General features: G+C 51.4%; 3 protein-coding genes across 3 annotated transcripts; 1 reads left to right on the top strand and 2 right to left on the bottom strand.

The window, feature by feature from the left end:
* Window positions 1–1,847: 1,847 nt before the first annotated feature.
* On the top strand, window positions 1,848–4,552 carry EAH_00009410 (hypothetical protein, conserved; the record flags this gene model as incomplete). The annotated part of the gene is made up of 8 exons (XM_013391915.1): window positions 1,848–2,009; window positions 2,211–2,335; window positions 2,685–2,784; window positions 2,923–3,054; window positions 3,254–3,505; window positions 3,661–3,756; window positions 3,898–4,308; window positions 4,445–4,552. The coding sequence occupies 8 exons, from the start codon at window positions 1,848–1,850 to the stop codon at window positions 4,550–4,552; spliced, it is 1,386 nt and encodes a 461-aa protein (XP_013247369.1).
* A 696-nt stretch (window positions 4,553–5,248) lies between these two features.
* EAH_00009420 (hypothetical protein, conserved) lies at window positions 5,249–9,889 on the bottom strand (the record flags this gene model as incomplete). The annotated part of the gene is made up of 1 exon (XM_013391916.1): window positions 5,249–9,889. The coding sequence occupies one exon, from the start codon at window positions 9,887–9,889 to the stop codon at window positions 5,249–5,251; it is 4,641 nt and encodes a 1,546-aa protein (XP_013247370.1).
* A 2,829-nt stretch (window positions 9,890–12,718) lies between these two features.
* EAH_00009430 (hypothetical protein, conserved) lies at window positions 12,719–14,881 on the bottom strand (the record flags this gene model as incomplete). Its single annotated transcript, XM_013391917.1, has 3 exons — window positions 12,719–12,832; window positions 12,977–13,417; window positions 13,535–14,881. 3 exons carry the CDS (start codon window positions 14,879–14,881, stop codon window positions 12,719–12,721), a joined length of 1,902 nt encoding a protein of 633 aa, XP_013247371.1.
* Window positions 14,882–17,483: the final 2,602 nt, after the last annotated feature.

The following is a 17,483-nucleotide window of genomic DNA, read 5'->3' on the forward strand; positions in this document are numbered from 1 at the left end:
ACCTACACCCGTTGTGGATACAACAGCAGATAAAGTGCTGAGGAATTTGAAACGCAATTTAAAATGCGAGGAGGGTTTCAGTTGCGTTGTGTACACAGCTACAACATGAGGGACGATCTGGGTCACACACGTACGTTGTCGGACGAGACACGAGGGGTGCGGGCGCGGCGAACCAGTGCGTGGGCTTCACAAAGTGGGCAGGTCTTCACAAGCCCAACTAAATATATATTATTTGTGTCAATAAATCGGAATAAGGAGGCTCAGCCTTCATATGTCTTCAGGCGAACAGCAAATCGAGTGTACAGGGCCCAGGCAACCCCAAGTATGGGTGGGCCCCGCAGCCAATCGGCGTGCCAGCTGCCCATGCAGCATGGAACTAAATCAAAAGGCATAAATACTGGGCATCCGTTCCTCCAAAATGCTTAGTCTTTAGTAGATATCCGAGCTCCGGCGGAGGGATCGTTGACTCTGTAGCCGCGCAAGTCCTGCATCGATCGCGAGCACCTGCGGGTCACCAGTCTTCTTTGGTGCCACGCGATTCCTAAATAGCTCAACCAGCTTGTTTCCAGGTACCAAGCAAATTTCCAGACGAGCGCAGAAGCTGAGTGCTGTCTAAACGAATTGAGAGTCCTCGAGTTCCGCAGAGTAAATATCTAGGAATGCTGACCATACATTGGGAGCCTCGCTAAATCATCCGTTCTATTCGACAAGATTTTCCCCTTTGACTGGACAGGTGAAAAGGGGAAGTAAAACGGGGTGTACGAGAGCCTTCTACTCTTTTCATCCACAGCCCAGCCCTGAAAACAGAGCAGTGCGCCTGCAGTGGAGTCCGCCACAATGATGTACCCACCGAGGCAAAGCGCACGCAAGGATCCGTGGACGACCACGTAAGTTTCCCATATGTTTTCGCTTCGTTGCGTGCGCGAGTCTGAGTATTGAATTATTACACGATTCGCTGCCAAAGCAGCAGTACCTGCCCAGAACTTGCGGCGATTTTGTTAGGGTTCGCGCAAGCTATCTCAAGCCTAGCCCCTATATGGACGCTTCGCGCCAACAGAAGTTGTTGCAACGGAAGAGAGAGGAAGAAAAAAACCATCACTCAGTCAAATTACAAACCATGACGACAAAGGTTAGCTACGTTTCTCTGCTACAGAGTGCAGCAGGAACCGATGCAAAGAACAACCCCTAGTACTGGTAACGATCGACAGTTGGTAATTCGTTAAAGGATGTCATACGGTCGGACACCGTGCAAAAGGAAGGAGATATGCCACTTTGCTGGAAGGAGAAGCCAGTGGAAAATCCCCAATAGCTGCATTTGCATGCCTCTCTGCCACGCAAACAGCACCTACCACAGCGATCTTGCATACATTATTTTGTGAACCACGGTACCTAATGGTCATAGCCTTCTTCCTGGAGTGAATCCAGAGGGTGGATCCCCCGCCTAGATAATGTTAATTTGGAATAGGCATTGCGCTTACCCCTGCAGAGAGCTGACGGATCGCCAGACCTGTGTAATAGCCGTGAAGCACCAGTAAAGCAGACGGAAGATTCTATCTCTTCGGCGTCACCGCCTAAGCCGCTTGATGCTCCAAATGTAGGCGAAGTACATGAGCAAAGTGGTCTTAGTACAGGAGAGGGAAGGGGGTAAAGGAAGTGCAGTGGCTGTTGAATACGGGGCACTGCCTTTATTCCCCTTCTGCGTTTAGAAACGTCTGTTTCCAGTCATGCCGCGCCATATAAGTTCCATTTATAGTTAGTTCCACCCAGTCAACGGTGCGTAGTGACTCTGCTTTAGTTCAGCTCAACTAGCGTGCCGCTCAAATATCCCACTCTACCATAGTATTGTGATGTTGCTGATCGTCCGCACCGACCAGGTTGTAGCAGATACAGCAGAGCCCACGACACAGTCTCTTCAAGGGATGCAAACGATGGCAACCAGTGACGACGCTGCTCCGTTGCAACACCGAAAGACTACACAAGAGCTTACTGAAGAATTCAAAAACTTGAATGTGAGGGTCCAGCCTTTCAGCCAAAGCAAAGATTTGCTACACTTAAAACCCCCTCTTATGAGAAAGTAGGGACGTCGAATGGCAGCAGCACTGCCAGAAAGTGCAATACACTGCGCTGCAGCATGAGTGCTTTGACGATTCCGCCCGCCAGCGGCTGACGGCTCGCAGCTTTCCATGGCATGCGCTGAACTCTCTGTGCAGTGGGCAAAGGTTGACGAATATAACTCTTTTAAAGCGAAGTTAGTAGAACAGGCGTGCGCAGAAGAGCGCATAAGGAGAAAAAACTGGCTGAGGAGCGAACTTGAGGCTCAACTTGAGGAGCAGCGGTGAGTGAATTAGCCACTAGTGACAGTAGTCGTAATTTGTACCTTTTCTTAACGAATATTCTATGGTGCAGATAGAGCAAAAGTTGAAATGAATGGCTTGTTGCGGTACAATAAGTCGCTCACGCACACTCAAGCTGTGTCACGTTTCACTTCCTCCGCCGGTTGTGTTTCTGAAGGCGCCAAAAAGAAGCTGCAAAGCTAGACGACCTCGAATGCGCAAAGAGGCTGCAGCAAGACCTGGAGCAGTGGAAGTTCGTCCTTTTCTTAAATATAGCTTGCTGCCAACCCTACTTCGTTGAGCAAAGTTTTGAGTTAGTGGGACAGCAGCATACTGCGTTTCTGAATCCAGGGAACAAGAACGCGCAAAGCAAAAGGCTGCATATGAAAAGATGCAGCTTCAAAAAGAAGTCCTTGATGCGCAGATGCTGGAAAGGCATAAACTTGAGGAAGTACGTGGCTGCTCGTTAATATTGTCCTTTGTTTGAGGTAGACCAACAATGCCAAGCATGAATAAATAACATTTCCCCCGTACCACGGAGGGCAATACAGGTGCACCAAGGAGAAAGTCCGATGCGAATTATGTGCAGGAATCCAAAGCCGAGCAGTTGCGGGAAAGCCGTGAAATCCTTGAACAGGTGTCAAAGGACATTGAAATCGAGAGACGGATGGCCTTGAGAGCAAAGCAGCAAAAGGCTCGTGCCATGCAGGAAATCTTGGAGGTTCGTTTTTTGCGCTCTTCAGCAGTGGAGAAGACTTGGGTTGCGCACACACCTCCTTGCACGGTTCTAATAGCACTCCATTATCCACAATCTGGAGGCGGAACAGTCATATTGAGCACAGCGTTGCAGGGGAAGTACCGGCGAGGAGCTACCACCAAGTGTGAGTTTCGCTTAATGGATTTGGTGAAGTTGCCTCCAGGTGACAGCTGCGGAACGCCGACTAGCTGAAGCACGCGCGAAGAAGGAACAAGAGGAAGATATGCGTCTTCTGAAGCTGAACGTTCAGTTAGAGAAGGAGGCAGCCGAGCGTTCCAAGCAAGAGCGCCAGATGCTACTCAGTTTGCATCAAAGCCGTGCGGACAAAATTGCCATGCTTGCAACGGTTGACAAGGCAAGGCAAACTCTTTATAGCAGGGCTTTTCACGTGAATGAACGACATGCAGTTGTTGTAGTCACCCTCGGGTGCCTCGCCATAAGCTACAACACCGCATGTGCTCTAAAAAACACATGCGGAGACAAAAATATAAGAGCGCTGCTTCTGTGAAGGGAGTAACTTTGCTAGTGCCGGGCTGCTTGCGAAGCATCTGTGTTGCCGCGACTTTCCAGAAAGAGTTGGCCACGCAGTATGCACTGAAGCGGGATGCTGCAGACCAAGCTCGAAAGGAAGCCATGGAAAAGGAAGCTGCGGCCCGCAAGAAGGCGGTGACCATGCACACAACCAAATTAGTTACACCAAAGCTGTTGTTGTGGGCCTCTTGGCAATATGCATTTGGCCACTAATGCAGGAAACGCAATGCTCACTTTGTTCTTGTGCTACTGCGCGTGCAATTGTGGTTGACCCAGGAACAACTGAAGGTTCATGAGTTTTTGAAGTTTCAACAAGAAGAAAAACAGCGGCAGAAGAGGATGGAAAAGCAGGAGCGCTACGAAATACAGAAACAACAGGAGCTCGATGCAGAAGTGCGCGGTGTTTGCGCAACCACAGCGCAGCAAAACGCTTACCGAAGTTTCTTGCGCACTCATTGTGGGACTAGCTGTGCGAACTTCAATTACATGCGCTTGACACTGCGTCGGGCTTACTTTCAGGAGTACAAACGGAAGCAGGAGGTGGAGCTTCGCAACAGAAGAGAACTTTGCAAGCGTCAGCAGGATCTCCTGATCCAGCAGATGGAGGAGCGAAAGCACAACAAGGATATTTTGGTGTGCAGGAGACCAGTCGCGCGCATGATTACCACTGCAAATGCAAATGCTCTAGTGCCTGTCTAACCCCGGACCAAGGCGCAGAACCACCGTAACAGCTCTTGCGCACCTTACCTTTGGTAAAGTGATATCCATAGATGTGTCAAGCATTCACTTCCTTATCTGCTATACTTCTCCACTTGTGGTGCAGGTTAGCCAGACGGAGATGAAGCTAAATCGGCGCCTTCTTGAGGAAGTCAACACCTATCTGGCCAGCAAAGCACAGCCCCTCCAAGATCAACCAAATGCTAGCATTTAACTGATGATTCACCTCGTGCCCGAAGTCCAAAGGGCTTAGTCACGCTAGCTAAGAGTTGCACCTTGTGCGTTCGTCTGCCACTGAATGTACCCACTGATGCGTTTCCTTAGGGTGGCAATTACCGCTACTACAAATAAACTTAACATGTGGCTGTAGGGTACTACACCTGCGAAACCACTTCATGACGCCATAGCAACAATTGTTTCATTAAGGCGTACTATGCGTTCTTGCTTCTACAAAAAAGTTAGCACCCGCCTCAAAAACTGAAAGGCTGTGCGGCGAGTACATATTTCGAGTTCTTTCCAAAGAGCTTAATGTGTAGCCTTCGTCTAGCTAATGGAGTAAGGAAACGTAACAAGTGCATCCGAAGAGGGAAATACTAGCCCAGCATTGCAGCTCCGCTGCTGAAGGCCATTCGTAAAAGAGAAAATAAGCTAAATTCCGTTAAAAAGAGCGATGAGCCTGAATACGCCCAATATCACGACAGCATTCAAGACGCAAAAGCAACTTCGAACCCTTTGTCAGCTGAGATTGCATTAGCGAAAGCGCTGATATCATCAATCACAGCGTGACGCGTCCCAAGATGCAAGCCTCAAGAAGTGAGACGCTCGCGAGCTGTACGCGCAGACAATGGACAGCTTATTAATAGCCGCTAACAACCATCGAATGGTCCGAAGAGGAGCAAGCAGGCAGTGATCATTCTTCACTGGCTTTCCTGGTAGGAGAGGCCGAGACGTAACGTTGTTTAATCATGTTGATGCGAGCCATCTTATACTGTAGATGAGTATTACCCAGGGACCCTACGAGATCTTCAACTTTTGGTGGTGGGGGTATGCGCGAAAAGTCTAGTGGTTTAAGGATGCGTCTGTTCATATATTGCTTGGACTCCTCGTTGCGTGAGTTGGCGATGCAATGAACTTCCGGGGCACTTGGAGCCTGTGGGCCCTTTGGAGGATATAGGAACACAGTAGGACCTTTCTCCGGGTCATGAGAAGGAACGTATTCCCATACAGCAGGCATTGTTGTTGTGTTTACGGGTGCGGGCTTCGGTTCCTCAGGAATTGTTTCTTGGCTCACGCCTACTGTGGTGTGCGCCTGCGGCTTGGCATCCAAAATGGCATCTTGTGTTGGTTTAACCACAGTGACTGTTCCGATAGAAGGCCGCTTGGGGGGTTCCATGCCCTTCAGTGCATACCGAGCCTCTTCAAGAGCCCGTTCAGCCTTTGCTTCTTGAAGTACCATTTTTTGAATGACTTTGTTTGTTGCGTCCACCACATCCACCAGCTTGCTGTCATCTTTAAGCGCACCCGCTTCAGCTGCTGCCAGAAGAACACCAGACCTAACATCATTCTCGAATTTTCGTCGCTCTTCATGGAGGTAGTTGTACTTCGCCGCCTCAATGTCTTCAAGCTTTTCGTCTGACAGCGTTGGAGGGGAGCCAGACTGCCCCAGAACAATCAAGCTGCTCTGGTCTTCAGGCTTCAACGAGCGCCTGCGCTCAGCCGAGTCAATGTAAAAGAATGACTTGAAGAGGGGAAGTGGCGCATGATTTCCCTTTTCATCATGCAGCAATTGAGAAACGTTTACGAACTCTCCGGGAGCAGTGCCTGACAGTCCCGGAATTCGGTATATCATAGTCCGCTCATTGACGTCGTTACCGCTCTCAACATTCTCTGTCACCTCTTCACACACGGATTCATCTTCTTCAAAGTCTAAGTCCTGCTTCGCGTAGCGTTCATTCATTATTGCTTTCTCGCGTGCGGCCGCTGCTCGCCTTTGACGCGCCTGCCTGCTCTTCTCCGGAATAGCTCTGAGGGGATCATCCAGCATAATAAGCGGCAAATAGGAAGACGGCATCACTCCTTGTGGAGGCATATATGCCATTTCAGCAGCCATGCTCCCTGGATAAAGCTGACGACCCTGTACGGCCGCTTCTTGCATCTCCTTTGCGTATTGGTGGGCCCGCTGGACAGCCACTGACGCATCGTTTATAATGCATCTATCTACACCGGCTAGCATGAACTTGGCAAGAACTCCATCCTTATGAGAGCTAGTCACATCTTCTATCTTTTTGGCCCGAGCAGCGGCTTGTGCCTTCATATACTCAACACGCTCCTTTAGTGTCTTGTTCCTCTCCTTCAACGCTTTGAGGCGTTCTTCCTCTGCCTGGCGTCTCTTCTCTTGTTCCCGAGTTGCCTCTTCCAGTGCCGTCTTTCGTTCTGATTCTTTTTTCTCAAGTTGTTCTGCAGCTTGGGTAATGGTATACTGAGCAGTGTGAGCATATCGGTGCAAAATAGAAAGTTGGGGTAGATCACCTTTTTCGTGGCACCGCTGCAAGTACACATGAGCCTGAGAAAAAGCTACGGAGGCCTCATCCCATGAGCCCAGGCAATCCTTTACTATTTCAAGTCTCCCCTTATTAACCCATTCCTCGAATGTGGACCACCGACCGTTGAACAGAAGGACCCTCATCAGAGAGGCCAATAAAGGGGCACAATCAACGTGAAGCGCCTCCCTTGTGGTTGATTCCACGAATTTAATAAAGACTTCTGCATGCTTGAGCGATCTGTCAAAAATGGAGTCCTTGACAGTGCCTCCTACCCACTGTCCAAGATATAGTTGAGCAAGCAGCAGATTGCAAGCCGCGTACAGCCAATGGTGCGTCCCCAAGACAGCCTCAATGCTCTTGATTAAAGAGCCCACATCAACTGTCCACTGTGGCGTTGTGGGAAAGTTGAATTTACTCTGCAACTCTAAGTAGAGCCTCTCGAAGTAGTCTTCCATGCCAATCGGCATGTCGTCGTCTGTGAAGCGGCTTTTGCAGCTTCCGCATACCCAAATGCCACTGCTGTTCCTCTGGCAGTACATTGGAGGAGGTACGTCCAGCTGTAGGGATCCATCCATGACATCAGAAGAGCCGGAGCAGGCGTTGCTGATGGAGCGAGACGTCTGCTCTTCACTTTGTGAATCTCCCAGGCCCATGTCAGTGCTTCTGCTTCCCATTGAATTCATAGCGTAAATAGACAGCTTCAGTGATCCAGAGGCACTCTTCATCTTGCCCTCACCAATCAATTTTTGACTCGTCTTTGATTCGTAGTCGGAAAGTTCCCCAGGTGAGCGGTCGCTATTAGAAGCGCTGTCGGAGAGTTCATTGGATCCTCTGGTGCGTTCATCGCTATCCAAGGAGCCTTCACCGAAGTCGCTTTGCTCTTCGTCCCTAGATTCCGACAGCAGCTGCCCACCATCCGATATGTCGGCCTCCTCGTCCTCCGGTGTTGAGTCCCTGCATGCTGCAAAGCGCTCCGCCTCGTCATCGCTTGATTGCAGGGTGATCTTGCTGCCATCATCGGCGAAAGCCTGAGCAGAAGTGTTTTCGACGTCTATGTTGGCCAGCCCTGAAGGAGCGCCTTTCGCACCCTCCAGTTCACCATTAGCACCCTCAGGTTTCTCGCTGCCCCCTCTACGCAAGCTATTTGATGGGGAAGCAGCAAGGGCTTCTGACTGGGGGTCGACAATCTTAAGCTTGACAGGGCGGCAGGAAGGGCAAAGAATCCGCCTTTCCTTCTCGTTCATAGAGCCACAGCGGGTGCATTTACATGTGAAGCATTTAGTCTGCAGGAGCCTTTTGCTGCGGAAGGAAGCTGAGGCGTAGAGCTGGTCGATGTATGTCATCGAGATTACCTCTCCAAGTGAAATATCACGGGTGGCAAAATAAACCAAGAGCCCATCCAGGTTTCGGTAGGTGACATTGGGCTCGCACGAGTGATTCACCATGGCGGCTTTTGGATAGAGGCCCCAGCTGCCACTGGAAGGCAACCCATGAGCATTTCGCTTCATCTTCGCAAGGAACGACTTGAAAGGCTTCGCTAGGTCAATGCGTTTATTGGCCCTTGCCACGAGAATGCACCATAGAGACTCATCTTCCGAAAGGTCCGAATGGAACCCCTGAAGAGAGTCCAATGCGGCCTTTTGTTCGCTAGTGAGGTTCATAAATGTCGTCCACATCGACTCAGACTCAATATCACAAGTTAGCAAAGGCATTTCGACAAATACAACCTCACCCTTTTTGACCTGAGTAGTGGCGAAGAGCCCTTTGCCGCCTACCGATGCATCGTCGCGAGTCTCAACAAGGCTCTGAGGAACAGATGCAAGCTCCTTCCTCGATTTCTTGCACATTTCCAATATTTCCGGGAGAAAAATGGTGGCTTGTTCAGCTGGCCTGCCCTCTTTCGTTGGCTTCGTCTTCACAGCCGGCACACTTTCGCCTGAATTTTTCCCTTTTGGATAAAACATTTCCTGACAAAGTCTGCTGAAGCAAGCGTCTACTGGAGGAAGGTCGGTTGGATGGGCGGTGCCTTTTTCAGCCTCTTCCTTTGACCACACATAGGTACCCATGGTGTATACAACTGGCTTGTGCAGAGCATCGTACACATCTTTATCTTCTTTTGTATGAATCGAGTTGACATCTACCTTGCCAGGTGGTCGTTTGGGGATGTTTGCGATGAACTTTGCAGTTGCTGCGCATCCAACCTCAGTGGAATCTCCCCTAGAAGTCCCACATCTGCCTGCGTTAGGGTTTATGACAGGCTCCAGATATATTGGAGATGGCCTCCCAGAAGTGAATTCAGATCTTAGGCGGCCAGCTGCGCGTTCAACGGCTGAAGAGCTGCTGCTCTGGCGACTTATAACGTTCACAGCGCAGCCGATAGCACGAACCTGTTTACTGCCAACAACTTCGACGTAATCGGGGGGCACTTCTGAAGTTTCCGCCGGTCTCTTCAGCATCTTGCCGGCTTCCCCACTTAAGGCTCCGACTCTTTCCCGCACGGGTCCCACAAAGGCCTTAGTTACCTCACGCACCGGAATTACTTGGGTGAATTCGGGATCTTGTTTTCTGCCGAGATAAGCAGCGGCTTGGGGGCCGAGTTTGTGGGGGCGAGCCGTGACAGTCCGTGTGGGCGCTTGCGGGGGAATGCTGATGACTTCGTCATGAGTGGGCTCCTGGGGAACTGGTTCGACGCCTAATATCTGGGCGAGGGTGTATTCGGAGGCGTGTCTCGCTGGGATGTTGAATTTCTGGAGGTTTTCGACGAGCTGCTCGTACGGAATATTCCCGGTTCCGTCGGCTGGGTTTGTCCACCGCTTGATGTGTTCGGGAGCGACGGCTGCAAAGTGACTCAACCATTTTTGTCCTTTACATGGTTCTTCTTCCGAAGCTTCCTTTTTTCCTGCTGTGGGAGCCACTTCTGACTCTTTGGCGGTGGAGTCGGTGGCGCCCAGGACCTTGGCAACCAGTGAGCGGAGCCCAGACAGGGGCTCAGCACCGGCAGAGTCCATAGTGAGGCTTGAATCCACCAAAAAATGGGAAGTTTATGAGTTTCAACTGCTGGGGAATTGGAAAGGTGTGAGGTTTTGAGGTTCTAGGAGCGCTAGTCTCCGACGCTGAACATCGGCAGTGCCGGCACCAGTGCAACGGTTCAAGGACCAGTGCTGAAGGCACCGAGGGGACCATGAAGTAGGAGTAATGACGAAGAATGGGTATTCAGTAGAGATATATTCGAAACAAGGAGAAGGAGTTGAAAACACAGGTACTCGGTAGGCTGCGGCAGTGAGCCTACCTGCTAATGACGAACCAGCAGCTGACCAGGCTACCCAGTGCCCGTTGCAGAGTCAATCTGCCGCGGGACCTTGGCTCAAACACATAAAACGTTGAAGTTGTGAGTTTGTGTCACCTTTTCTGGATGCATATGGAGGATAAGCGGCGGCTGGTATGCAGTAAGCTCCAAGACTGCGCCTTGTGTAGTCCGAGGCGCTAGCAGCTGTTGGAAGCGGCGGCAGTGCCTTCCATACCTTCTTCTTGAGAAACCAAAACCACCACTTGGCTAGTTTCGTTACCCGTATTACAGTTCATGCGAGACTGTTGTTTACTTAATGTGAATATTCCTCTTCCTCATCTCTCGTTGCACCAACCGGGCCACGGCCTGAAACGTTTCACCATCGCAGCCAACCGGCTGCTGCGGTACCAAGCGGTCGAATGCATATCTCAAGCAGAAAAACAATATAAAAGAGGAAACACTTGACATTGCTGTCCCAGAACACCAATATAACCTCCTCGGCCACCCGGATATGGGTGCAAGCACTCTCTTTGAAGAACAGTTCGGCTTTCTACTCCCCTTTCCATTGACGACGAAGTCATTAAAGAACTGCGTATGCACTTTCCCTGATTTTCTATTTTTCCACCTGCCGCAAGCGCCAGTCTACGAGACCAGGAGCTGACCCACCTTTAACTGTTGGAGAGCAGGATCAGCCTAATCGGATACTCTTCCCTTCGTATCCCCGTGCGCTTCTCAGTCTAGAGCATACTAAAAGGCAACAACCAAGCATCTTCCGCTTGGCTACTGACCTCACTTACTAGTTCACTCATGGGGCGGGGATCCTGTTACCTTAGGCAGCTGGCTGTGCAAACGTTCACCATATTCGATGCAGCTTATCCCTTCTATTGACGCCCAGATGGAAGAGGGCCTTCTCCTTATGGGCTCACGCAACTAAGAAGAGTACAACGACGATGCGCTCCACATTAGATTCACTCAGTCTAGAAGTGCACTCTCAGGGACGTCAGACGCTACAAGGTTAGTGCCCACTCGAGCACTGCTAACGTGGTGGATACGCTAGTAATGTAGTTAAGGGGTTTTGAAGGCTCGCTAACGCGTGCCACTGCGCAATGCCGCGACAAGAAGACGGGCTTATCCCCATCATGCACATACTATTGGAAAAATTGGTGGAAAGCGAACATACGAGACAGACAACTGAGGATGAAAATGTGTCGTTTTTTGTAAACGTAAATACAAGGCGTGTGGAAGCACACGTGTTCCATATGCTTGATGTGGAACTGGGAAAGCGTGACATTACAAGTACCAGTACACAATGTGGCACTCCAAGTTGCCCAAAAGCGCCTTAAAGTGCAATAGTTAATGGAGAGTGCCCGTGAACGCACAGATTGTACAAGAAGGACGAATTCCGAGCAAGGGCAACGATGCAAGATGCATATGTGTTGAGACCTCCTTGCCAACTCGAAGGTTTGCCTCTGCAGAAGGACTGCCTCGCTCGCCGCGCTGACTCATCTAGCACGAGCTCAGTGGGCCGTGCTGCAGCGAGAGCATCGCCTAACTGTTTGTTTCACGAGATTTTCATGCAACTGCCCATCCACACAAGCCACAAGATGCCCTGTGCCGGTCTGCATCCGTAACCTTTAGAACCCTAAGTCGCTCTACGCGCAAGGCGAGAATATTAACCATATGCGCAGGCCAGTGGGGTTTACAAGACCATCACAGCTGGTATATCAGTCCAGTTCGGGTTCGAGTCAGCCCACAACCAGAAAGAATTTGAACAGGCGAACGCGGTGAAGCAGCGGTGAAACGCTGAATCCATTCATATGCATTCACGGGCAAGCGTCCTCATTGCCCTGGCTTGCCGGTCGGCCCCTCTGAACATCTCCAAGTCCTGGGCACCAACTACGTGAAGAAGAGAAGCCACCGGAACAAGGGTGCCCAAAGATTGGACGGATCGTAGCTCATTTGCTCCGCAGTATCCATCTTCACGTTGACAGTTTGCAACCATCTCCCAACGGAAGGAGCGCAAACCCTGCAGCTCCTTTCCTCAGCCCCACAAGCGCGTTCAACCCGACGTGGGGTATAGTGAACTGTGGAGTCCCAAGGCATATTCATGCTTGCGTTTGCAGGATCCCACCTGCTCCAGCTACGCACAATCAATCTAATGGCGTAAAAACGGTCTCCTGTGTACGGCGACTTGCTTGCCGTAGTGCTGCGCAAGCGTTGTGCGTCCGAACACACTCATGTCCGCTGTAATCGCGTAGTTGTCATGTCAACGATGCAAAGACGATTTAATGACGACAGCCCTCACTTGCATGTGCACTCGCTACACCCCATTACACCCTTGCCAGCCCCTCATGGTCACACAGACCGTCCAGAGGCATAAACAGGCACATTCTAGCTGCAACTTGGCAAAATTGCACTGAGCATTTGCATTACGGATACCCAAGCACCCAAACTGTGTTGCACTGGACCCGCGGGACACTCGTACTGTTCTCGTGTGGCGCGCCAAGGCCGTGCTGTTGCTGGACACCGAAACAGATGAGTCAGCGTCAGCTCAAGCTTTAATGGCTCGCGATGAGAGCGTTGTGAAGTATTGCAATATACTATGCGCCTTCGTAGCGACGTTGTAGTCGGGAAAGTACCGCATCCTCGCTAGTTTGACGTCTCCCTGTAGAACCGCAAAGCTCGATAAGCGCGGTGTGTCACAAACAGTACACATCGGTTTGCACCGAACTCTGCAGATAAACTAAAAATGCGTACACTACTGTGCATGCACTCGAGCGCTGCTTGCTCAGCTCAGATATCCGCTTACCTGAACAGCTTGGAATAGGCGGGCGTACGGGTTCTCCGGTAGATCCAGAGACTTCCCCTCTTGGACACCGACCTCCAGAATGTTTTCCAACCCCCTTAGAATGGCCTTACAGAGCTTGAGACTGCCGCTGTTTGAAGGGTCACTTTGAGAAACCAGTTCCAGCATGTCGGCGATCAAGTGTAAGCAGGGATTCGACCCAGTCAAAGATAAAACGCATGGCTCATCAGGCTCTTGGGCAAAAAACACCCTCGTGGCGCCCCTGCCGCGATCCAAGAAGGACGGTGCTCGAGTCGTGCAGCACACAATAACCCCTACTTGCCGTGGGCTAGCCCGTGACAAGCACGCGCACACAGCGTACGCTGCTTCAATGCGGGTGTTATAGTCCGGGTCCACTTGAAAGATCTCCAGCAACAGCGGGAATGCCTGAGTATCGATAATCGCCTGCACATTCCAGTTCCACAGACCAGACAGTATACGGTCAACGGGAAAAGTCATCCTCTTCCAACCGCTCCCACATAACGCCCGTCCTCACACTCGGAAGCAAGCACGCCCGCCTACCTGGACTTGCGTGGGCGTCTCGCACCCCAAGTTCCCAATGGTGTTGCATGCCCTGGCCCTAGCCATGGGGCTGGAGACGGCGGGATCGGTGAGTACTTGAACCATCGTGCTGACAGTCCCCATGCCTATAACGAGGTCGATCTGTTGCGTCGTGCCGATGAAAGCAATGCGTGCAGCAATTGAAAGAGCATCAAACACGACGTTCTCGTCGGAATGACACAACAGTTTCATTATATGTGGCATGGCCATGACCTCCAGAACAGCGGACACCCCCTCGGGGCTGTCGCAAAGAGTTACACATGCGTTGCACGCCAGAGAAAGACTTGCTGGATCTGTGGACTCCGACATGACGCGTACGAGGAACTTGAGCACTGTCACCTTCATATCTGCGCTGCAGAAACGAGGGTGTACGAGGGCTTCTACACATCTAACCGCCTCGACGCCGAGGTGTAGATTTGCACAACGGAGAACAGCTGGAAGCACTAACGGCCTGCGCACAAGCGACAAGTCCTTCTCGTGCTTGAAGTCCAGGGCAATTTTCGTCAAGAAAGAAAAGATGGCCACGCGCAGCTCCACACCACCCGGAGAATCAAGAGTGAGCTTCTTGAGGATGTCCACTACGGCATCCAACAAACTCGAGGAGACAACGCGCAAAGTCTGCGCGAAGGTCCCGCGGCACAGCCGCTGCAGGAGCAGGATTGATTCAAGCTGCAGGTGTGGATGCGGCATGCGCAATGACTCAACGACATGCGCCACCAGGTTCATTTCCACGAACTCATCGATAGAAATGTCCAACAACAGACCGCTCCGCAAATCTGCACCGCTGGGCAAAGTGCCTATGGAGGAAGCGCCGCCAGCATTGACAACTGCTCCCTCCTGTCGGCTGCTAAGAGACCTGCGGTACGCTTGTGTTGCCTCGAGCCGCAGCGCAATGTCTCGGGACTTCAAGTTTGTCATCATGCGGACGCCGTTGTCATACGTCAAGGAGGAGTTTCCCAGCTGGCTCACGAGGCTGTCCAAAGCATTCTCCAGAGAAGCGGTTGCTGCACATGCATCATTAAACGCGCTAGTTGCAGACGCTGGAGACGCCATTTGGGTCGGTTCCTCCTTCCCCCTCTCAGGCCCCGTCTGCATCTCCTCCTGCATGTCTTGCTGTGACTCTGCGCTAAGGGCTTCCTGAGGCGGGGATTGCTGCAGGCTCTGAAGGCCTACGAGGGACGCCGCTGCATTTCCTGCAGCCGCATCCGGTTCAAAAGCTGGACGCGACTGAATAAACAAGCTGGAAGACGATGCGGGAGGAACTTGCGGTTCGTTCCCCGGGGAGGGGGCCGGGGGACTGAACCCCATTATTATTCACCAAAGGCGGCGAACAACAACCGGGTCTGTGGCCAGGGGCGCAAAGGCGACATGCAGGCCCCTAATCCGTAGTTAACACTACAATCTGCGGGCACGAACCCCAACGAGGCTACGCGGAATGACTGCAGATGAATGCTGCTTGTGCCGAGACGGAGAAACAACTGCCACTAACCGATGCAGACAGCGGCCACAATAGGCTGCCGATTCAAGGCCAAACCAACATTCAAGAAGCAGCTAGCGTCTAACTTTGGGTATAAGTAAACGCACATGCTCCGAGTTACGGACGATGCAGAGCTGTCCCGAGGTCCTGGCAAGCCTTGATAAACACCTACCAAAGGCATGGATCAAAGGCCAGCGCTGCTTCTATGCATGCAAAGACGCGTGAAGCAGTTGTGCCGTCAAGACAGAACTCCCCATTGCGGCGTATTCCGCAGCCCCAGATACTGCCGGTCAACGGAAAGCGAAATCTTGGCAGCCTCAGAACAGAGTTGCGGCCATTGGTTCGCAAAAGAATGAATCGTTCCACCGTGAGAAACGCACGATGCCGTTGTTTTCCTCTGGAGAAATTGCACAGTCTGTCCTTGAAGGGGGCGAGCGATCGTAGCGTCCGCTACACGCGTAGTGTTCGTTCGCAACGGCTTTTCTTCTGGGCCGAAGCGGTGGCAGTTGGGGATCTATAGGCCTTCATGAACTCAAGTCATAATGCTGAGTCCGCAACTGAGCTGCGTAAATACAAGCGAGTGCGCGCTAAGAGGGCTGCACGCCTCGCGTGCATGCTCCATCCTTGGTCTACTGTACTGCCACCCCTGCCGACACGGCAGACGACCCCACCGAAAGCACACGGCCCATCAACTAAAGTTACGGGGTATTCTTTTCCGGCTACGTAAAACAATTTAACTCTTACTATGTCTTGTGCATTTCCAGTCGCCTCATCTGCCCTGCTGAGACCCTCAGCGGCCGACCGTTGCAGAGGAAACCTGCACTATGCCCACGGCAGCCCACCGGCGCTGCGAAAAGTTACCCCGATGTTTTGTTGAGCGGTGAAGAGTGTCTGTCTTTTTGAAGCAGTGAGCAAAGAAGCGGCTAACTGACCGGTCTGCAGTGTTGTTGCTTCACAGTTGCCTCCCCGCCGCCTTGTAGGTAAATGCGGAGCGTAGTACGATCGGTCGAACGTTTGTACATGAGTTTCTACTTGCATTCAGATTTGTCACTGAGAACCAGATAAGGTTTTAACACTTGTCTACGGTGCGAGTGCGTCCCTCATGAGGGTGCTTGGATGTGCTTGCATGTGGGGTTACCTCGAAGCAGGAGTTGCAACGCGCTGTGCGGCAACTTGTGATAGTCCGTTTCTTCTCCACACCCGCCCCAGGATCTTCTACCGCTGTCCCCAGGACGCGTGGAGACTGGAGGGGTGTCAACTGTTTTGCGGGAACTGTTGCCTCAAACCTTTCTTCTGCATCGCAGCTGGCGGCGGTCCTCGATAGGACCCTGGATACGTTCGGCACTGCGGAATGATAGTAGATCAGCGAAGCTGTACCGGACTGTCTCATATGCCGATGCTTTTAGTTACGGGGTCACATCGTAGTAGCTTGTGGTTTGGGCAGACGAGGGCGGTAGAGCAAGTTGGGTTGGTTGGGACAGGAAGCGGTGCAGGGGTTGGGTAGAGTGGGAGATGGCGTTGAGATGGCGTTGCAGCATCCTATGCTGCAGCTTGCCTCCCGTGAGCAAAGTCACATGCATGCAGCCCAAGCGCTTCTTAGAAGCGTGAGTGCACACGGCATCAACTATTAAACGTGTGCTGGACCAGAGGCTAACATGCATAAATACGTTCGCGCATAAGCGGCGCAGCCATTGCTGTAAGTACTCCATAAAACTGAAAGCGCTGACACCATAAAGACGGTGCATCAGTTGCATTTGTATGGGCCCTCCTACGCTTCGACCTACACTTTGAGCTGCAACATTTTTTGGGGGTGCCTGATTGCCAGTCCTCCACTACTAAGATAATAGATGCTTTTGTTGGCAAGGGCGCGTGTATAAGGACAGTGTTGCTGATTTTTTTTGGCAGACGTTGCCTCGTGCGGCAACTCAATTGGCATCTATTACGGTCCTGGAATGCGGCTTCCCAATGGCTGTCCGCTTCCTCTGCAATTATGTTAATACCTTATGCAACTACTATTCAGATACATGTAGATATGAACAGCGGAATTACAGCACTTGACGCAGTGAAGAGACGCATATATCACTGAAAAGAAAAAATGGGGTTTCTCATTTGAGGGGAAACTAAGTGGCGCGATGCTGCCGTTGAAATGGATAGTTCGTCACACCAGATCGTCTTTTTTCCTACGGAGTGTAGCTCAACTTCTGTCGCGTTCACAGCGGAGTTACCCGGGCTTCCTGACAAGCTAGTGTTGCTCTCACGGCAGGATTCTAAGACAAAGCTGTCTGCAGATGTGGAGAATATGGTTGGATTGTTCAAATAGTTTAAAACCCCATGCCAGCAGAGGCTGTCACTGCTGAAAAATAAAATTGCACGGAAAACGCATATGCTTTGGAGATCATCGTGGAACTCACAATGCCGATTTGTGACCGAGAA

Source organism: Eimeria acervulina, genomic scaffold, assembly GCF_000499425.1.
Source record: "Eimeria acervulina Houghton genomic scaffold, Eah_scaff47, whole genome shotgun sequence".
Taxonomy (NCBI): Eukaryota; Apicomplexa; class Conoidasida; order Eucoccidiorida; family Eimeriidae; genus Eimeria; species Eimeria acervulina.